A 23,098-nucleotide genomic window follows, 5' to 3' on the forward strand; every position below is an offset into this window, starting at 1 on the left:
GCAATTTCATAATTCTTGCAAATTCTGTAACTATTTCTGGTCTGACAAGTTTAGGAAGAACTCTACCTCTTCCTCCATATGTCTATTCTCCATATTTTGTTTTCCAATTCTTTTTCTTAACAACATGGCTTAGACTGAACCCATAGTTGTACTTTGCTCTAAGATGCTCTAATTTTGAACTTGGATTTGTATAAAGCTTATGAGGAAGTTGCTGATAATTTCCATTCTAACCAGTTTCTGCTGTTAAAAAACCCCCAAAATTTAAAACAGTAGAGAGCACCAATTAAGTTGTTTTCCTAAGTGTATTTCCAATTTAGCTTTGAATTTTGAGTTATTTTCTCAAGCAACACAGTTGTGCTCTTCAAAAGCACAAGACTTCTATTCTACATCAATGTAAGATTTAACAGCCACAGCTCCAGGTTACAGTAAAAATACTTCTGTCCTTTCTCAGGGGTCTCTGACTCTGCACTGACCAGCTGTTACCATGCAATTTAACCCATTCCCCAGATTCAGCTATGAACTGAATTTTCAGCAGCTCCATAGGCAGATCATTTATAGCTCTCAAAAAAGGTTTGACCTATTTTAAAACCTACCAGCTCAACTGTCTCCCACAACAACAAAAACAGATTTTCATTTCAGCACATGGTCAAATAAAGTGGTTTGAGTTTGAGCTGATTCTAGCTCTAAAATAAAATGGTCTTTAAACATTTGTAAAATTCTGTTAAGTAGTTTTGTCTAACCACAAAACCTCTATTCACAGGTAATTACATTCCTTTGAATTCATTGAAAAAATCTGCAGTTCTGGCTGCATGCTGAATAGTTGGTGAGCACTGGTGTAGATTTAAAGATACAGCATAAAAGTAGTCAAATAGTAGTTTTGGCCATCTTTAAAACAGGGGAAAGGAGGAACCAGGCTTTCATAGGTCAACCAGTTTATATAGTTCCTAAAAAAACCAAAAAAACCCAGGGAGGAAATAATGCAAAACTACTTCTAAGCATCTAGAAGGTAACAAAAGGAACCAACGTTGATATGGCACTAACTGACACACCAATGAAAGTAAAACCCATCAAAGAATACCTGGGATTATGGATGAGAGAATTCATATCTATCTATGGTTTTCAGAGCTTTCTGCAGTACTTCACATGTTGTTCTCACAAAAATCATAAGGGAACATGATGTAAAGAAAACTACTAGAAAGCAATTTGCTGGAAAATTTTAACTTGGAATACTATAATAGTTCAGTGAAAAATATGAAGAATTATATACCAGTTTTTGCTTCAAGGTCCAAATTTCACTTCAGCCTTCACATTTTTAAGTCACTGGCCCCAAAGTTGTCATGAGAATATTCACTCAGGTCTTTATTTTAGCAGAGTATCAAACAGCAAATTAAAGTGCAGTGCTGAAAAACAAACTGTAGTACAGAGGTTCAGCAGTCAAACCCAGACATTAATCAATCTTGGCTTGTCTTACACATGAACATTCTGCATTTACACCATGCATTATTGCATGTGCTGGGGAGGGGAAATGTGTGTCAGGGGCCAAGAACCATTGATACAGCGAAGCAGCTATTAAGGCTGCGTCCAATTCCTAGGGCTTGTAATGCCATTTAGTCACAGCACTTAACAGGGGAGCTCATAGTGAGGATAGACTGGAGTAACAGTACTGCTGAATAAGTGGTATTGTTCCTTTTTCTACTTACTTTTCTTTCCTTTTCTCTCACCTTATGATCTCCACAGCTTCCTCTTTAATTTTAGAAGGTTATCCCTTCATAATCCCATGGCATGATCTTTGGATTGACCACCATAAATTGGACACAAGCAGTATAATTGATTCTATGCTATGTCTGTGAGAATTAGAAATGAGATGGTACCTTCCTTTCTGGACATTTAATTCACATTATGTAAGCAAGCTGCACTCTCTCAACCTTCAAGTGGTTAACAATGCCATTGGTTCTGTCATGCATCACAGAGAACATGAAACCTTATCAAGTTATTTCTAAATCCATATTGGACAGCAGATGAATTCTTTCCTCACTTTAGCTCTGACCTGGCATCCCCAGATTCTCCATCACTACCTAGTAAAGTCTGAAACATGTGCTCAAAGGCAAGAGTGGTCCTCAGTTGTCATCTTCCCTCACTGTCTGTTCAGCACGTAGCCTACCAGCCGTTTCTTTGATGGGACATCTACAAGGTCCACTTATGCTCCATTCCTTTAGAGCTCTGAACAAGGCTAAAGATGTTCCTTACACAAGCAGTGCTACTGCATTTGCTGTCCAGCTACCAGAAGTTAAAACTGCTGAAGCAGAGGACAGCTAATCACAGGGGAGTGATTATTTTCCAGTGAGGCTGGGACAGTTTGGCACCATTTGGATAATTGTGTATTTTGAATGGGTATGTGAGTTTCCACAGAAGATTCAGCTGTTTGTATAAAGAGATTCAGAACTACAAAACCTATATCCATCCATCCATCCATCCATCCATCCATCCATCCATCCATCCATCCATCCATCCAGGAATTAAACATCACACTGTATCTACTGCCATTCAAGAATATCTATTTCTAGTGCCCTGCAGAATTCTAATCAAAGAGATATAGTGGATCTGCAGTCACTCAGTTATGAAAGGGCATCATGAAACTTCTTGGAGACCTCCTAGAGGGATGTAAAAGTAAAGAAGTCCAAGAAAAATAAGTAGCCATTATAGAATAAATGCCACGGAATTTCTGCTCTCACAGAGATGATCAAATACAACTTGTCTGGCAGACAGCACTGAGGTGTATATTGTATTATGCTACCCTTATGGAAAAAATATCTCTTAGTGCATTATGTACTGCACCTGTAATTGGGAATAACGGGAACAGATCTAAGTGATGGTTTGATCAAATGGAGTGGGATACAAGATCAGATCACTGATCTTTATTTCTCCTAAGAACGGTGAGTGTACTAACTGTGTTAGTTTTCTAACTCTTCAGGGTGACTGAGCAGCTGCAGCAGCTGCCTCTGGCCAGCTCTGTACCCTCAGCATGACGCCACATGGTATGGAATATCCCTTTGGCCAGCTTGGGGCAACTGTCCCAGCTGTGCAGCCTCCCAGCTTCTTGTGCCCCTCCAGCCTTCTTGCTGGCAGAGCACGAGAAGCTGGGAAGTCCTTGACTTGCTATAAACACTACTTAACAACAACTAGAAATATCATGTAGTTGTATCAACATGATTCTCATATTAAATCCAAAACATAGCACCATACCAGCTACTAGGAAGAAAATTAACTCTATTACAGCCAAAACCAGGACAGTTATGAAATTTGTAAATTGGTCATTCACGTCAGTGTAATAAGCATAGTGCTTAATACAACTAATACAGAGAGAAAAAATTAATGAGACGCTTCAGGGGAATTAAAGGAAACGTTCAATAGTTGACTGACAAAATTTTCTAGCTCGAAGCAACATAATTATCTGGTGATACAGAGAAAGAGAGAAGGAAAGAGAAAGTGAATATATAATTGAAACCGAATTTCTTACACTATTGGAGATATATACAGAAAAATTACAATCCACACTGCAGTTGATAGCAGTGTAATCATGAAGCTGCAGTCACATTACTGCTCTCCAAACAGCTGCCATTCCCTATTCTCAGTAGAGATTAACCTAAGTCTACCTTGTTATGATCCTTATTTTCAAAATGGGTATTTCCTCATGTAATTTCCAAGTGACAGAAGTCAAGTTGATCCTGAGATGCTAATCTCCCCTAATGTTTCAGAAGTTGTGATGGACCAAATCACAAGGCCAGAAAAAAGAATCTTACAAGTCCCCACATGAGTAATAGTTGCCTTAAACAAATAAAGACCTGAGAAATTATAAAAATGTAAGGTAATACACGCTCTTAATTTTAGAGAAAAAAAGTAACTTTCCCACTTAGAATTATTCTGATCCTTTGCAATGCAGCTAAATATGAGTTCCCTACCAGACACATCTGAGTCATGTTCTCTTACACTGCTCATTATTAGTTTAACTAGAATCTGTAATTTGAGTTCTGCAGTTATCAGCACTATCTCTTTTACAAGCAAACACAGTAAGGAAATGGAGAAATTCAGATACATAATTAAAGTAATAGCAGCAATAACAATACATAAAGTAGCATTTCATTGTTAACACACTTCAGAGCGAGAATTCTCTATCCACTGGACATAAGGAGCATCCAGACTCACCTCTGAAATAATACATTTAGCAGAAGGTGGATAAAATGGGGGCAAAGGAAAGAAAAAAACTGGGTAGCATTTAAGTTCTGGACAACAAGAATGGAATGACTCAGCATTACTGTAATTGCTTATTAAAAACAAAATCATGCCTAGATTTAACTTTTCCCTAAACTGGAGAGAGTATTTGTGGTAAGCATAATCTAATTGATAGTTATGAAATGATGAGACCATTCAGACAGATGTCTGATTCTCCATGGACATTTTTTCTCCAGGAGAAATAAGAAAAGCCTGCAGCCTTAGCTGTCTTTTCTGAATTTATGGTGGCAGAACTGTCCATCTGGATTAATGTCAACTGCCCTTTTAGCAAAATATTGGTGCCTGTAAGGCTTTCAGTGATAAATTATCTATGTGAAGGGATGGTTCCATGTTGACCTACTGATTGTTTTTTCTATTAAGATAGGCTCAAATGAGGATTTTCTCCCAAAAGGCAATTATATTTAGGATCATTAAAAAAGTGATCCACTAAAAATATAAAAGTACTAAATATTACTATGGTTCATACTCTACAGATTGCCTGTAGAAGTGGTAAGGTCTTCCAAAAAGAGCTAATCTAAAAGGAAGTGACATGACAAGTATGTTATTATTGCAGCTGCGATACTTGGGCAGAATCACCAAAGCCATCTTGAATCAGAGCTGAAGAGGAACTCTGGAGTGGAGCAGTTTACTACTGGATTTGTTCATTGCAGAAATACAGTAATTTCACGAATACAAGCCGCACCAATTTGACCAAAAGTTTGGTGGAAACCCGGAAGTGCGGCTAATATTCGAGGGCGGCTAATACATGAACAATATTCTAAAAGCTGCCAACATGGAAGTGAGAGCCCGCGGCAGCCCCAAGCCAAGCTGGAGCCCGGCCGGCCCCGGCTGAGGTGGGAAAGCCTGGCAGAGGCGGGGCCAGCAGTGTGGGGGGCGGGCGGCAGAGCCTGAGCCAGCAGGGCGGGGCAGGGGGGCGGCAGAGCCCGGGCCAGCAGAGCGGGGGAGCCCGGGAGAACTGGGGCTAGCAGTGCAGGGGAGCATGGCAGAAGCAGGAAGGCCGGCGGGTGGGGCTGCCTGGCAGCGGGGGAAGCCCAGCAGATCGGGGCCAGCAGCGTGGGGGAGCCCGGCGGTGCGGGGGCCTGCAGTGCCAGCCAGGGCGAGCAAACATGGCGGTGGTGCAGACGGGAGGGGGCGGCCGGCGAGCCTGGCGGCGGCGGCTGGCCCGCCGGCAGGGCGAGTAAACGCAGCAGCGGGGAGGCCGGCGTGCCTGGCAGTGGCGGTGGCGGCTGGCCCGCTGGCAGGGCGAGCAAACGCGGCAGCGAGGCAGTGCTGACGGGAGAGGGGGGCCAGTGAGCCCGGCGGCGGCTGCAGCACCACCCGGCCGGCCCCGTCGGCAACCATGAGCGGGCCGAGCCTTCCTGGCCCCGCCCCGAGCCAGTAAACCCCGCTATGCCGCGATCCTGTTACTAATTGGCCAATTTGTGAAAGCTGCGCACGGATTCTCGCTACGAACAAAAGTGCGGCTAATATTCGGGGTGCGGCTTATCTATTGACAAAGATAGCAACATTGTCGAGGCACCGGAAGTGCGGCTTATACTCCGTGCGGCTTGTATTCGTGAAACTACTGTATTTAAAAACTGAAACAACTTAGCAAATTTGTTCAGTCTTCAGAAAAAAAAAACCCCAACAAAACAACAACAAAAAAGAATAATGATTGTCAAATCACTTGCTCACTGATTCAGCATGTGTTTTTAAACAGTACAGACAAATTTTTTTCCATAAAGAAATGCTACCAACAGAGCCACTGCAGAGGGTACTGTTATGAACATCCTGTGGAAGCACCAAGCTCACAAGTTCAGATCCAATGCACGCTGAGACACTTGCACAAGACCAGCTGTATGGCAGTGCATGTGCTATTTCTTACCCAATGCAAATGCAATAAAATGAATTCATTAATGTGGATAATATTTCATTAAAGGATGAAAGGGTCAGAGTGCATAATGCAGATGGTTGCGTGCGACTTCCTTCTCCTAGCAGAGAAACATAAGTTACTCTAAGCAAGGAATGACAAATTAAACGTCTGTCCATTTCTGGTAATGCAGTAAAGACCATCAGCTGCTGTCTAGAAGTAATGGGAATATAAAACATAGGAGATTAGCTCAAGCTCTTCCTGCTCTGTTTGACTAGTTGCTCTCCATTTCTACTAAGAGATAAAAGAACAAAGGATCTCATAACACAGGATTTTTGAAGGACTACAGGGGGAAAAAAATGAATAAAAAAGAGAAACAAAATCTATTAATTACAGATTTTCATCAGCCCTGGATTAGAGGTCCCATCTTCTTTGAAGGTTCTAATTCACTGAAAGCAATAAGTACTAGTGCTACAAATAAGAAGAAAGAATGTAAAACTGGGTTAAATTGACAATTACCATTTTCCAAGTAATACTTCTAACTACAGAGTAGCTAATGTTCTTTTAATAATTTATCTCTTTGCAGATTGTCTTCCCATAAGCACCCAGTTAAACAGAAGTTAAATAAAGTTCTCTGCACCTCCCATGAAAATAGCACGCTTAAGAACTTGTGCACCGGAATAAGGCCTGAAACACAAATCAGTGTTTTGATTATTAAACTTCCTACCTTCCAAAATACATGTTTCTGAACTTCTTTCATTTATCGAAGTATCTAAAAAGCATTAAAGACTAAGACAAATAATGCAATCGTGTGAGTTGGTTACACTGAGGAGACTACTACAACAGCAGGTATTTATATTTGAAAACTTACAGTTTCCCATTATGAGATAATCTATAATAAATGAACAATCATTGCTCAAGCTGTTCTACACCAAACAATAAACTGAAGAAGCCAGATATAATCTCATTTTATGTCTCCAGAAGCTGACACATCCTATGGAATTCATGGTATATACTGAGAGTAAACAGAGATATTTTGTTTAGCTTTCAGACATATAAGCAAGGAGATACAAGTCCCAATATATTGTTTTGACATTGTGTTGGTACCAGGATACATAAATTGAAAGAAATAGGTTTTTATTTAAATTGATTTACGTTGCTGGCTAACTTTCCTTCTTACACTGAAAGGAAATATAAATGTTATTTATGACCATAAAAATGATACAATAATGAGTTTGAATTACTGCAGGCATCAATCTTGTATACTTTCCTGTTTTGAGATTCAGATTACAAAAATAACAAATTCATTTTTTTTAAATAAATAAAATCATGCCTTCTTATATGATTGCTATTATTATTGCTTATAAATAGCTATTTATATCAAGCAAAATACAGTCAATAGCCATGTACCTTTTATATCAAAACAGGCTGAAATTAAAGATGAGAATGTTGGAAGTTAGAAATTGGGGAGGGAGGGAGGGAGGAAGGTAGGAAGGCAGGAAGGAAGGCAGGAAGGAAGGCAGGAAGGAAGGAAGGCAGGAAGGAAGGCAGGAAGGCAGGAAGGCAGGAAGGCAGGAAGGCAGGAAGGCAGGAAGGCAGGAAGGCAGGAAGGCAGGAAGGAAGGCAGGAAGGAAGGAAGGAAGGAAGGAAGGAAGGAAGGAAGGAAGGAAGGAAGGAAGGAAGGAAGGAAGGAAGGAAGGAAGGAAGGAAGGAAGGAAGGAAGGAAGGAAGGAAGGAAGGAAGGAAGGAAGGAAGGAAGGAAGGGTTCGATGCAATTTTATTAATGGCCTTTAACCTGCAGGCTGAAGGAAGTAAATGAGCTGTGCATAAGGAGAGTCTCAAGAAGAAGTGGCCTGTAAAATTAATATTTGACAAATAAATCAGACATTGTCACCGTTATTAATGCTTTGACTAATTATTCACAATAAACTTGAGAATGCTGGAGTCACAGAAATCTTAAAGTGGAAAAAAACTACCTTGTGTAATCAATCAGCTAACTACTCTTGGTAGTCATTCACACCAAACTTGATAGAAAGCAGGCAAGATCTTCAGTATAACCACTGTATTACCCTTTCTCACAATCTGAACAGTCATTTATATATGAAAGCACATTCAGTGGTCTAGCCAGCATCATTTCCATTACTGGACTGAAAAAAGTCCTTCATTTGAACATGGCACACTTCTGAAGAAAATGCACATTTCCATGTACATGTTTTATGTATTAAAGGCATCTGAAAATGGATCTTACCACTGCAGCTGGAACTTGAGGCATTTTTGCGGCTGGGGTTCCTGGACGTGGGTAGAATTGATTAATAAACAAACTTGGAAATCTGTACAGTTCTACAAGTTTCATAGTTTCTTGAAAATCTTCATCTGTCTCTCCTGGAAAACCACAAATGATGTCTGTAGCAATTGTTATTCCAGGCACTCTGTAAAGGAAGTAGAAAGAAACACTTAACTGAGGACATGTAGAAGTCTTGCTCCTTTGAAAGCTAGTGTACATAGATGTATAACCTTCAACTTTATCTACAGAAATTAAGACCTACAAGAATCTTGGGGAAAAAAAGAGATTTTAACACCATTGCTTGGTAATGAGAAATGCATCTGGTGCACTTTGGGTGTCGGGAACTGTCTTGGGTTAAAATACAGAGTATGATAAAAGGTATCTATTCTATCACCATCTCTTGAGGGTGGGGACAGTGATCCTTATCTCAATGGCAGATATTCTGCTAATGGGCCATCCATTGAAGCCAGGCAGGGCATTGTTCTTTATCCTTTCACAACCCATCCTTCCTCCAGCGAGTCATTTTCTGCTAATGGCCCATTGAGTCCCACTGTGGGACTGATAAAATTACTGCATCCCATTGGAAGTTGCTTCAGCCAGGGGGAAGAGTCCAACATTTCTTACCAAGATAAAAACAGAGGTTTTGGGACACTAAGGGAGCCCCTTTCTCTGCTGGACTCCAGAGGAAAACTGGATTTCTCCACATCACCACTGGAGCTCCAGAGGGAAACTGCACCCTCTGTAGGAGCACTGCTTCAACTGAATCACATCTGTCACTGCAGGAGGATGCAACCACCATTTAATGGGACTGCTACCAACACCCTGTCTGATGGGGTGTAAGGTCGTACTCTGACTTTGTCAGGGTTTGGAGTTTGTTCCTTTGTAGTACTGTATTTCTATTTTAATTTCCCTAGCAAAGAACTGTTATTCCTAATTCCCATATTTTTGCCTGAAAGCCCCTTGATTTCCAAATTATAATAATTTGGAGAGAGGGTGTTTACATTCTCCATTTCAAAGAGAAGTTCCTGCCTTTCTCAGCAGACACCTGTCCTCCAAACTAAAACAGCATTTTTCATTCTTTGTCCGTATATAAGCCGCACCTGATTATAAGCTGCACTTTGGGTTCGGACCAAAATTTTAGTCGAATTGGTGCGGCCTACAATCATGAAATTACTGTAATAGAAGATATCACAGCAAATACTGGATTAGGATTGTGACAGAAAAGTGAAAACATCTGGATCAACTCTTCCTTTAATCAAAATTAGAGATAATCAGCACATCTTGCTATTTCTTGAATTCTGATAGTTTAATCCATAAAATGCAAACCTTTTGAGACTCAGTCACTAGAAAATGTCAACTATTTAATGTTTCATAATGCTGCTATTAAAGTAGAACAGGGTATCTGAAAGAGGGGACTGGCATGTCATATCACCTAGCAAATTTCAACAACATTGGCTTAGGAGACTGTGGTTAGCCAGAAAGATCGTTTGGAAGACATCGCGATGTACGAGGAGTTAGGGTACACCCTCTCCGTGACATTAGCCAATCACAGCTGTACCAACTGTACTTAAGCCGGCGTTTGCCGGCTAATAAATGCACTTCACCATCCACCCCATGGGTGTTCGTGTGTGATTTGGCCCGTCCGGCATGTAAGGTGTTTGCCGACGTGTCCCGTCCTAGGAACTGGGTTGCTACGCCTCCACCTGCGAGGCAACAAATGGTGCCGAAACCCGGGATCGCCCCCCGGTGTACAGGTGAGGGAAGGTCGCCTCTCGACGTTCGGGTGAGGGAACGTCGTCTACTGCCCCACGGGCGTAGGCGGATAGCCCCCTGACGTACGAGCGTGGGCGGATAGCCCCCTGCTACACGGGCGCGGGAGATCGGGTGACGGGATTCACGCCGGTTCAGGAGGGACGGTCGGAGCGGCTGGACCGACTTCAACGGGGAGGACGCTCCCAGTGCCGCTGAGATGGAGGCACTCGGCGAGGTAATAGGGGAATTAAACAATCAGTGGGGGATAAATGTTAAAAGAAAAGATTTGGAGTGCGCGGTTAAAGGGTTAATGGAATTGAGTGCAATAGGTCGTCCTGTGGACGTGCTGCACTCGGGATATCGGGAGAAATGCCTCAAAGCACTCGCAAAAGATGTGATAATCACGGGATCAAGTAAATGTTCAAAAAGTTGGGGGAAAGTCATGTGGGCTCTGGAAAGGGCTCTATCGGAACAAAAGATGTGGAAAGCAGCTCGAAGCTGTTTAAAGATCACACCGAAAGTGGGGGTGGTCGCCGCCACCCAGACTGCGTCTGGTGATCGCACGGGGTCGAAAACTAACAACCGCTCGCAGCCCCAGTCTCTTATCTCACCCCCTAATCTAGCTACTAATCGGTCGCCAGACTGCGGGAAAGTATTTGAGCCTCAGGGCATTTTTAAAGAGTCGAGCCCTGAAGAAGTTTTTAAAAAGCCGCCACCCTATGCGTCACAAAATGGCGCTGGGGAAGAGAGAGGGGCCGGGCGAGAGGTCCGTTCCCGCCACAGGCATGCGCAACTGCGAACACCAGGGGGAGGGCGCGGCCGGCAAGAGGGAGGAGACCCCAAGATCCAACCGGGGAGCTCACCCCAAAACACTCCCCTGGGAGGAGGAGAACTCCTCCAAAGAAGGGCAGAGAAGGGGAGGGGGAAGAAGAAGGTGGAGTTCGGGCAAAAGTCACCGGTGGTCAGAAGCTCCTTACCACTCCGCTTCCGCCGACTCGGATGGCGAGTTCGGGTGGGCCGGACAGACATTGCGGCACGAGCGGTGGAGAAGTCGAGGACGCACAGGGCGATGCACATCCAGTACAGAATCGGAATCCGATTCTGATAGAAATAATGCGCCAGCCATTCCTATTAAACATACCGGCTCGTTTACACCGCGCGCAAACAAAAAGGGTCCACCGGAACCAGGAAGTGAAAATCCCGAAGCTCCGAAGTTTTGTGTCAAAAGCCAGGGGTCCAATTTTAGAGGGCAGCAGCACAGAGGGACGTTTAAAACAGTTAAGAGGAGAACACGGGCTGTCCTGCTGATGTTACGTGGCCAGGGGTGGCTCCAGCTACATCTCACTCAGCGTCCACGGAGACAGGAGGGTTTCTCCCCTGGCCATGCCCTCGGGAAAGTTCGGCAGCAGCTTTGCACGTCTCAGAACCAAGCTTGTCGGAACATGTGTGTGTGTTTTGCAGACCTTGCCAGGTCGATATTCGCCTTGGTAACTCGTTCTCCAGCATCATCAATACAGCAAGGACATGTTAGCATTTTTAAGCGTATGAGGAAGTTTACACCACAACGTTTGCTAATGATATTTCTGTACATTGCACTGGCATCATATATTGTTAGCCATTTAGAGAACTTAAGGATGTTGCTTCCTTTAACATCATAAATTTGAGGAACCAAAAATTGAGTGAATTAGTTTGGTGAAAAGCATTTTATTGTTAAATTGAAATTGTGTGATTTTCTAAAATATTTATCCCTTACCACTTTTCAAAATTTAGTAAAGGTTGGGTTTTAAAATGTAATAGGAAAAACATTTTGCCTAGTCTAATATCTCAGCCCTGGCCAGGTGGGAATATTAGCTAAGCAAAGAACGTTTGCCATCGAAACCTTCTCAGTCTCTTTCAATTGTGGCCAGATTGGAATTGGCTGACAAGGGAAGAAAACTATAAAGTTCAGATATTTCTGAATTAAAATCGAAAACAAGTAATTTGGACAGGTTGATTCGGCCTTGCAAGGGCTAGAACCTTTTCCTTTGAAGGGAACACAGAGAATCTTGTCCGGAAAGGATTCTCCTGGGTTGTCATTTGAAAGGAAGGTTCTCGAACAATATTAAACACTAAGATGAGATTGTAAAATATCGGGAATTGTGGTTTTCACCAAACTAAGGTAATTCAAAATACATGTTTTCCTCTGTTGTGGTTTAAAAAAAAAAAAAAAAAAAAGCGGGGGAGAGAAAGACAGGAGATTTGCCCTAAGGCATCAGGGCATCGAACCAGCCAGTCACAGAAGAAGAGCATCTAACTACCATCCACGCAGCAGTCCCTCCATCAGCTTCTTCTCGCGCCAGGACTGCGGGCGCTCCTCCTGGAGGGGCACCAGGTCCCCGTCCAGCAATCCAGGCGGGAGCACGCCCACACATCCGAGAATTCCTCTGCCAGCACCCAGGTGCGCAGGCTCAGCTGCAGGTACGCGATCACAACGAGCTGCTCCGAGTCTGAGTCCGAGCCAGAGTCTGAGTTCCTGCTCTCAGCATTCTTGCCGACCCTCAGCATTCCCACGAAGCTCCCATAAATCTCGGTGGGAATCCCGGCACTCTGGCTGGCTCCTGATGGATTCCCAGCTCCTGGAAAATTCTCCCGCTCTCCTCGTCTTCTCACACCCGGGATTCCAGGACAAGTACCAGGTCATGTCACAGAAACGGTAGTTTCTTGGCTCAAAGATTTGCTCCAGGAAGTACTCTTCCATATGGTAATCATTTATTTCATCATTTCTGGCCCAGTGTATCCTAGTCCTGCTCCATGCACACCACCGCAGCTTGCACAGCATGTATGCTTCTCTCGGATATGTGTGAAGATCAAACTGCTGTCTCAATGCCCTCCTAGATATATACATGCCTCTAAGCCGTCTCTGGTGCATGGCATCCCGTGCAATAGCACCGGGCAGACCGTCGTTGAGAGAGCGGGTCGAACTCTGAGAACTAGCTGGGAAGTACTGGCAGGGACAGAGGGTTTTACCAATTCCATTCCCCGAGCGACCAAGTGCGCATACCAGCGACCGCACTGCCAGCATTAAATCAGTTCCCCAGGGGGGATGAGATAAATAGTCCTGCCCAGAGATGCTGAACCACCCGAGCACTAGAGAAAGGCCCACAAGTTATAGTTAAGAACAGACTAAAGGAGTGGGAACAAGGTAGGAAACTAGTGCTCACGGGGCAAGAGTACGTGGCAGTAAAAAAGGATGATGTTATCAAGTAGTACCCTTAAAAATCCATAAAGCCTATGCTGCCTAATAATACCGGTGAAACTAACGAGATCTCTGAGTTTCTTTTGACAGGTTTGCCGCCATGATCCATCTCGTCAGCCTCGCGTTCCATCTTCGTGCTTCAGTGTTCTGTCGTTGCCAAACCCGCTTCATCGGCCAAGCAAAGAACTCGAAGACAAGTTCCAACGTCACGGCCAAACACTCCGGCAATGAAATCAGTTCAATTCCCCTGTTTACCCAACAGCCCTAGTTTACCACCCATGTGTTCACCCTAGTGAGACCAGTTGCAGTTGTTGTACCCGTGTTAATGTTCAGTCCCCGTTTCATAAGTAAACTAGCCCGGTTCGCGAAAGCTCGTTCGAGCAAAGTCGATATTACGCTGTAGAGCGAAGTGACTTCAACCGTTTATGTGATTTGTTAACTAGATAAGTTATAGCCAAGTTGCGATTGCATTTGGACGTTTAAAATGGTTCGCGAGTTGTTACTAACATGTTCCACGAGTTATTACTAACATCAGTTCAGTACAGTTACGAAGGCTTAACCGGTCATGGAGAGGGGGGAAATGTGGTTAGCCAGAAAGATCGTTCGGAAGACATCGCGATGTACGAGGAGTTAGGGCACACCCTCTCCGTGACGTTAGCCAATCACAGCTGTACCAACTGTACTTAAGCCGGCGTTTGCCGGCTAATAAATGCACTTCACCATCCACCCCATGGGTGTTCGTGTGTGATTTGGCCCGTCAGGCATGTAAGGTGTTTGCCGACGTGTCCCGTCCTAAGAACTGGGTCGCTACGCCTCCACCTGCGAGGCAACAGGAGACAAAAATACATCTTTAGTCAAAAGTTAGTTTTTTGACTCAGTAACAAAATACTTAAATTCACAAATGCACAGGCAGTGACTTCTCTTGTTTTTTAAGCAAGGTCAACACTCCCTAACTGCTGCCCTTGGACTGAGTATGCAGAACCCTTACACACATGAGTTTAAGGCAGCAGAGCTGACAGAGACAGTCCACAGACACAGAAGAATGCAAAGAAGAGGGTGAAGTTAGGGGGTTTCAGTTGAAACTGTGCCACTGTCACATTCTTGGACATGGTGGGAACATGCCATGAACATTTTCCCAGCAGATACTGGAGCAGCCATCAAGGTTTGCACCCAGACTGAGCTTTGTGTACAGTGGAAATAATGATAAGCATCCACTGGATGCAACAGTGCTCCCTCCTGACACAGATGAGACTGTTTCCACAATGCAGAGTTCACCCCACACTGCCAGTAACAATGATAAACTGGAGAAAATGTGACTTATGGAGAAGAACTCTATACAAATATTGGTGGTATCTAACTTGGAACTGGCCCTGTTTCAAGTAGGGGGAATGAGATGTCTTCCAGAGGTCCCTTCCAATCTAAATAATTCTACAGTTCTTATGTAGGCTACAGGCAAGGGAACAGCTGAGAGAGATTGTTTTAGGGGTGAATGGTATAAAGACAACTGTCACAAGCAAAGTTCACACTTTAGGTTAAGAAGGGGTCTCCAAGACTGTCTCTAACCTAAAGAAATGGATGGAAGTTTTCTCTTCCCCTCACACAGTCAAGACAATGCAGAACTGTGAACATCAGAGCATGTAATCCAAATTACAGTTATAAAGCATTCAAACAGCCAAAGAAAACTATAATTTTATATTAGACACTACATCACCACAGGAAAAAAAAATAATGCTGTGGTTAGAGTGAATGAAGAAAGTTGATTTCGAATAACAGAAAGAAAAACCTCCTGAAATTACAACTTCCTGAAATAATTGTTCTAATGGAAAAGGAAAATCTGTTGGCAAAAAAACCCAAAAAAGGTGAGCAAAGAATTCTGTTCTTACTAATTTGATTGGTGCAATATTAGACCATAGTTTATATTACCACAATAACCTTCAGACAAGTTGCATATGGTAGTAAATATATTTTGTGAATTTTTTCCCTAAACATTTTTTTTTTCTTCAAGTATTGGCAATGAGCTTATATTAAAATGAGTGTCTTGCCCTCCTTTTAACATGTGACTGGATATACAGGTAGCAGCACTGGAATTTTTCAGCTATTACAAGAATCTTTTTCCACCTTTTCCCTAGGAAAAATCCCCACCAAAGAAACCAAATTCTATCAATTCCTTTTTGAGTTCATGAATTCAGACTCCACCATCTGAGCTGAGGTTAAAAGATGGCATTTGAATGACAAATCAAAACCAGCATAAAACTGAACATTTTCAAGAACTTGATCCAACAGCCCTATGCGGGAAGCACAAGCTGGATATTGTGCAGAACATCAGAAATCCCTAGAGCTGACTGCTCAACACCCTCAGTTACTGTTGCTTTAAGACTGACAAATATCAAGATATGAAGTTCTGCTTGATATCAAGTAACAATGAAATTCCTTATCTTTAAGGACTGAGTGAAGAGACCAGCACTGTATCCTGCAAAATGATTTTGTTCATGCCATAAATATCTTGTGTAGCAGTAGTAAGCTCATGGAAGAAAGAGCACATTACTTTATAAACACATGCCAGGTAACATCAGCTGCCATTTCTCAGAACATGAACAGAACACTCATTACATTTGACAAAACCATTATAATGAAGTTATTTTATCCATTTTAATGACACTATTGGCAACAGTCAAAGCATTTATTACCAATGGTAGTAGTAATACCATCCTTTATAAAGGCCTGGTTGTTTCTATAGCAACATGAATTATAAGGTCCAATCAAGTTAGATACAATAAAATATGCTCTTTTTCTCCATAACACCAGTTGTCATTCAGTTAAAAGGAAATTACATATTTTAAAAATTCATAAACTCTACAAATGTCTGAACTCCATTTGCTGATAAGGTGTTAATTATCTTAGTAATTAGATTTCTTCCTGGATGGAATTATTACACACAAAGAAAAGCCTGGGTACAAAAAGAGAATAAGGACTATGGTGTATTCAGCAACAGCAATTAATTACAGTTCAACTCAGTGTAACTGCCTAAAATATGACATTGCATAGTGCATTTTTATATCACTGCTGATAATATTGTTTAACAAGCAGTTTAAAAAGGGGAGAAAAGCATGAGCTTTCACTCAAAATAAAATCCCAAATTACAAAAATCAAGCTCTTGAAGACTTCTCAAAGCAATGATGAACAACAATATGTACAATTATTTCCATATGTGAAACATAATTTCTTAATGAAAAAAATAGGGGAAGAGATATACCATATACACACTTGAAAATTAAAGTGACCTTTTCTCTGACAGCCTGAAAGAAAGCAGCACAAAATCCTTTATTACTTAGATTCAGATGATGTTTAAGAATTGCTCCATCTAAGAAATATGATCCAAAATCACATAAAAACAAGTTCTTCTGCATCAGCCAATATTATTATTTTTTTTACACCAAATGCCGCCTATCTATTCTGAAGCAAATGAAGGAAAAACTACTGAACATCCCCTACAAAAAACTACACTAACACATTTACAGTTAATCTAACTATTCAGTTTCCACAAATGTTTTTTAGGGAATAGGAAAGAAGCTCTACAACATGCTAATTGGGATGTTTTACAATAAAACTGTAGAATTTCAGAAAAAGATAAATCAGAGGAATAATTAATGCTATGTGTAAGATAAAACAGCCTAACATACTTAAGGTTCCTGAATATTCTCTCCCCTATGTCCCTCTACATATATAAATATCTTCCATTTCCTCAAGTAGACTGATGCTTTGCCATTCTGAACTATATCAGCAATGTGACTCTCAGCATCTTGGGAAATTCTGACCATCCAAAAAGAAGAAACTACTTCATCTTACAGAGAAGTCACATCCGTTTTAGTGTGATGCTGTAAGGACCAACACACCCATGAACAAGCGCTGGCAGCACAGGTATCCAAACCTCAGAGAAAGGAAGAACAAGATGTGTTTGAAAGAATATAGAAGAAAAGCAACATCTTACCCTCTACCTAAAGAGGAACCAAGTCAGCCTCTGGGGTCAGAGAAAAAAGTCAGACCCAAGGAATTGACTGATGCCTAGAAGTCAAGTCACAGACAAGTGACTTAGAAAAGGGATAAAAAGCTGCCAAAAAACCCCCAGTAAAACCTCTCCCCCAGCCCACCCCCACTTTCATAAAGCAATATTGCTAAGAAAAGTAGCAACAAAACTGTGAAAATTTCTAGGATTTGCTTGTTACACGGACCATTTCATGTGGTTTTAGCTATGGAAAACTCTTCCTTTAGCAATAGCCATTACAAACCAAATCCAAGCTCAAGGAAGAAATTATGTAAAGAAGCTAAAATTATCACCTTCAGCTACTCACATGACCACTTGAAATTCTTTTGCATGATCACATATTCTTCCTACTTCCATTTCAGCAATTAAATCCAGAAATTACTTAAAGCCACCAACTTTCTCTTAAGCAAGACCAGCTATCTCTACTCCTTACAGTCAAACAAAATACTGGATTAGAATAGCAATATGAATAAAAAGAAAACATTATATAGTCTTGCACAAGGCTAGGATAACTCTATAGTAATTAAAGTAAAAACAATAACTGTGATGACACAGAAACTTCTTGATTCATAAATTAGAGATTTGCATTGAAAAAAATGTTTGGGGGGAAAAAAGGAAATTTTTATGAAAATAAAACCAGTCTACTCTGAAATGTTATTTCAGCATCACAAATTATTTTATATTTTAGAATGCTTCTGCAGTATAAGCCCATTCAGATAACATGAAACAGGGTTAATGGATGAAATAATTTGAAGGTATCTGAGTTGGTCTTTCAAGTGTATTTACAGAGCTTAACAGGTATCTCAACATGCCATTTTGAGTTGGAGATGAAGGATGTGTTTGCATCTTCCCTGTGACCACACACAATCTTCCAGAAGCCCTTTTCACCCTCTCTTTCTCTTTTCTCCAAGAGGCCAAGTCTTGTGGGATTTCTGACTTCAGCTTAAATCGCTCACTGAGGAGTCACACCAACTGGAGCTAGTACAAGAGAAACAGACTGCTCAGCTGGAAGCACTGCCTAGGAACAACAGGAAACCTCACCTCACTTCTCTCTTGGCTATATGGAGATTAACCTGAGGATTAAGCCATGGAAAAATCCCCACACTCTGAGAAAGGAATTCAGCCTGTTTCTGTTCTGAAATCCTCCAGCACTTCTCTCTCTCTCTCCCCATGGACTATGAATGCAGCACAGGACAATATACTCCTAAGTTAAGTGTTGGGGGACTAAAGCTGAACATAATTTCTGAAGCAGGGAGTTCTCCATCCTTTCCTATTTGTGACTTACCCTAAATTGCACCATGGATAAACAGGCATCTAATAAATGGATATTCACTGAAAATGTTTTTCTTAGTAATCTTTTCCATATGTGTTTAAAAGTAGTCCAGGATGTGTGAGTTCAGAACCTCTATGTCAGAAAAACAAGTTCTTTTGAACCCTCATATCAATTTCTGAACTGATTTACACACAGAGTAAAACTGGAAAGTACCTTGGTTAAATGACAACAGGCATGTCATAAACACTTCTGTGTAAAGTTTCTTAAATAAAAACATACTGAGCCTTATGGCCAGATGTAAACCATAGTTTGGTAAGACACTTTATTAAAACGCAGCTATATATATCAAGAGCATTAATATTTTATAAAATTTATATAGAAATTTTATAGGATATAAGAAATTATCTTATTTCAAGTATTTCAAAATGTTCTCTATTAACTGTGTAACACATCTCCAGGTTGTTTCACAAATCAGTTCTCCTTCACTTGTTTGGCTGAATAACAGCAAAAGAAGGTAACTATGTTGATACTGTGTGTAAAAGTAGTTAATGGCTTCACTTAAAAGCCAAGTCACTAACTTTTACTCACCTATTCAGACAATGAATACTATCAGACGTTTAAGTAATATTTTGTTTATGTGTGTAAAAAACATTATTTCAATACTTTTTTTTAAACTAATTTTCACAGCTTGAATCATATTTCTCTGAAATTGGTGTCCAAGACAACAAACCAGAGAAAGAAATTGTAATGCCATATTGTTTATATGTTTGCTTTGATAAAAAATAATAAAACGGACAAATGAAAGCCAGACAGGACCACAGCGAAACCCTCAGAGTATTTTTTTCATAGTATTCTTGCAAATTTTCCTGAAGGAAGGTACACACACCTTGGAGAATAGCTGGCAAGGCCATTAAATCCTACCAGTTAATTTGGAGGTGGTTCATAGTGAAACACTTCAAATTTCAAAGGTAGCAGAAACTACATAGCAAGTCCAGCCTGACAGCTACAGAGTCAGGGGATGTATCCTGCTTTTTGCATTCCACACCTTAGAGAGCACTCAAGGTGTCTCCTGGTGGTGATTCCCACAGGGAACACATTACATCTGAGCCTTATCACTGCAGCAGTGTCCAACGGATTTGCAAGTGCAGTTTCATCTGTTGGATTTGAATTTGGAGTCATTAGTGGTTTTGATGTAAGCCACCTGAAACAGGTTGTGGAATAGTATCTGTGATCAAGAAGCACAATCCAACAGCTCTCACAGTTTAAGTGAGAGTGAGAACAGGTACTTTTTAATGACTGTTCTTTTCCCAACCCACCTCCTGCCCCCAAAGAGTTCTTTCAGAAACTGGGCTGAACGACACCTGGAGGCAGCGAGCAGACCTGATTTCCAGAACCCAGCATGAGAAGGCATAGGTGTGGATGACTCTGTGCAAGTAGGGACTGGGCTGTTCTTGTTACCAGGGAATAGTGACCTAGATAAAAAGTATATCTTGTAATTAGCATGGCTCACTGCCTGAGGATGAAAGAGTACACATGGTTTTACTCTCTTCAAACAATTATTGTGAAGTTTGCCAGAGTTCCTACTAGATCCAGCCCAAACGGTTTAGGAGAAGCATTATAATACTTCCCATTATCAATTTTCTTTTAAAAAAAACAAAAAAAATCCAAACAAACCCGCAAAAAACTCAAATCAAACAGTTAAGGTTTGGACCAACTTTATTCTACTATAAGGTGATCTACTCTCCTCATAAACAAGAAACATTTTATAGAACTTCATTACGGATTTATAACTTCAGATCATTATTGTTTTATGATTAAAAAATGAGCGACTTAAGACAAAAAGCTCAACATCCTTAAACTTCATTTTCATTCAACCTCTAATAAATACCATCTGCTGTGTACTTTAGGGATATAATACCCGTCAAAAACTCAGCCGTATTATGAGAACCGGCACCAAGTTGATCTGAAATGCATATTTGAACAGATGTGTTTAAATTACATCTCTCCGTCTATCCACACACATAAATTCAGAATAAGCGTGTGTTGATTTAAAATGCATAAAAAAGGGATTTGGAGATGCATCAAAAGTGAACAGCATCTCAATGGATCAAGGTTCGCATTACTAAAGGTCATCCCTAAAAATAAAGTTTGAATTTATTAAGGGTTGCACCAGGGAACTGTTCTTGGGAACTGACTTAATGTTCGCTGCACTAAAGCAGCCATTGAAATTACACTAATTTTCCATGACCCTTCACTGTTTAACATTAGAGCTGTCAGGCATGGTCAGAAATAATAGGATCTCAGCCATGAGCAGCAGAGAATATGATATACTTTTTCTCAGTCTGACACAATGCTTATCACCAATACTAAGTGTCTCGGGCTCTGAGGACCCATGCACATCTGTTTCAGTGACAGTCATTTAGCTCTTCACTCTGACACAGAAATCAGGCATATAAAACAAAATGATTAGCATGCCTTTTTGGTATGATGAAACCAAACAAAAAAATTGCAAGTAGGGCTCCTTTAGCAAATGCTAATTTAAAAAAAAAAAAAAAAAGAAAAAGAAAATGAAACATTTCTGAACATGTCTTTTCACCCATCTATAATCTACAGTCCTGCAATGTTCCAGGGACCTTGAAAATAAGACATAGTGGTCCAGAGGTCCATCTAAGCCAGCAATCTACTCCTAGCAACAGGAATCAGAAGTAGCCCAGGGAAGCATTTCAGATGATTTCTTCTCCATTAACAGTCAACAAGTCTCTCCTTGAATCTAAACCCCTCCATATCAAAACCACTTGAAAGGAAAAAACAAAAAAAAGGAAAAAATCTCTGGTGAGTCTTCCATTTGCTAATTCCATTTGATGCCCCCTAACTGTTATGCTGGGAGAGACCAGTAACAACTCTATTCACCTTCCCAGTGCTCTTCATGATTTTACTGACCTCTGTTGTAGTCCCTCTCAATTAGCATTTTTACAGACTGAAGAGTCCTTAATTTCCTTTGTGTGATGATCTGCCACATCTCTGATAATCTCTGTTAGTCTTTACAGTAATATTGCTTATTGTAACATATCCTTTTCGAGAAGAGCATTAACAGCATGTAACAATACAGGCACAAGAAGATAAAAATCTCTTAAAATAGTTCTAGAATTTAAATAAATTATCTGCTTTTAATATTTTTCTTTCAGGTTTGGATTAATTTGTTTTCTAGTAAGCAAATAGTAAAAAGTAATGGACCTTACACAAGGTAAGGGACAAGAGAGAAATAAGTTTCAGAAAAGAAATAAGCTAAAAGTGAAAATAAAAACAAGGCCAAGCACATTTCAAAGACAGGCCAAAGTCAGCAATGTGGTGGTAAAGGGGAACAGAAGATGTTGTCAAAGCAGGAGTAGTAGTATGACAAGTTGCAAGACGTCAACAGAGAATGTAAGATTTCTGTGTGAAGCAGAACCAAAATTGATCAAGAAAAATAAATGAGGAAATAAAATTGTCAATGGGACAGATGTTTTATTCTCAAAGTGTTGGTTCATGATCATTTATACTAATAAGTTTTGCAGAACAGGGAAAGAGTAGAGAATGGCAGGCAAGACATACATTAAAACAAAAAAAACCATGCACAGTTTGAAAGAGTTCCCCCTAAACACCTTATAGATTTAAGACAGACACAATTCCTTCACATCACAACCTACAGAAGTAAAACGACTGGATTTTTTTCTGTCTTATAACTTTGTGAGAAATCATCACATGAAAAGTTTTCCAGTTGCAAACATCAACATGGAAAGGATCCACACTGTGAAGGAAACACCAGCTAAAAACACAGGCATGATGTGCACTGAATTTAACATAACCTCCATCCCATTTTCAAAGTACCTAAAGAAATACAACTTTTACCACACCAGCTGATCACCCAAAACACAGCAGCTTAGTTGCTACATCTTTATCATCACAGGACTTACAGAAGGTGTTGCTATAATTAAACCTGAGAGTCACAGTTTTAACACAGCAGCGGACGGGTTGTCTAGGGCAAGGCTTTAGCAGCCATAAGCAGTTTTCCTGAACGTTAGCCAGAGGTAGTTAAATCACAGTTCATGTACTCTAAACAACGCTGCAGTTTTACATCAGACAGTTTTTGATGTGCATTCCTAAACATTCTTAAATGTGAATTTTTCAGAGACAGTATGTCTCATGTATCAAGTATCTGGTAGGTCAAAACCTTTTACTGTCACCTCTTTAAAACTTTTTTTTTCCCTTAAAGATCAATGTATGCACAGGAAAGAGGTTGCAGAGGGAACTACTACTCTTATCAGCAGCGCAAAAAGGAAATTTGAATAATAATAATAATAAATTCCTCAGAGTAAATGTAGTGTGTGGCTCAA

General features: G+C 40.9%; 1 protein-coding gene across 3 annotated transcripts in view; it reads right to left on the reverse strand.

Moving 5' to 3' along the window:
• Positions 1-23,098, reverse strand: part of CDKAL1 (CDK5 regulatory subunit associated protein 1 like 1) — a 393,288-nt gene that overhangs the window by 99,224 nt on the left and 270,966 nt on the right. For all 3 annotated transcript variants that reach the window (XM_033061554.2, XM_033061574.2, XM_033061564.2), the window contains exon 12: positions 8,388-8,568. In XM_033061554.2, the coding sequence (XP_032917445.1) occupies positions 8,388-8,568 (181 nt within the window). The remainder of the gene's footprint in view (positions 1-8,387; positions 8,569-23,098) is intronic.

Source organism: Catharus ustulatus, chromosome 1 (genome assembly GCF_009819885.2).
Source record: "Catharus ustulatus isolate bCatUst1 chromosome 1, bCatUst1.pri.v2, whole genome shotgun sequence".
Lineage (NCBI taxonomy): Eukaryota > Metazoa > Chordata > Aves > Passeriformes > Turdidae > Catharus > Catharus ustulatus.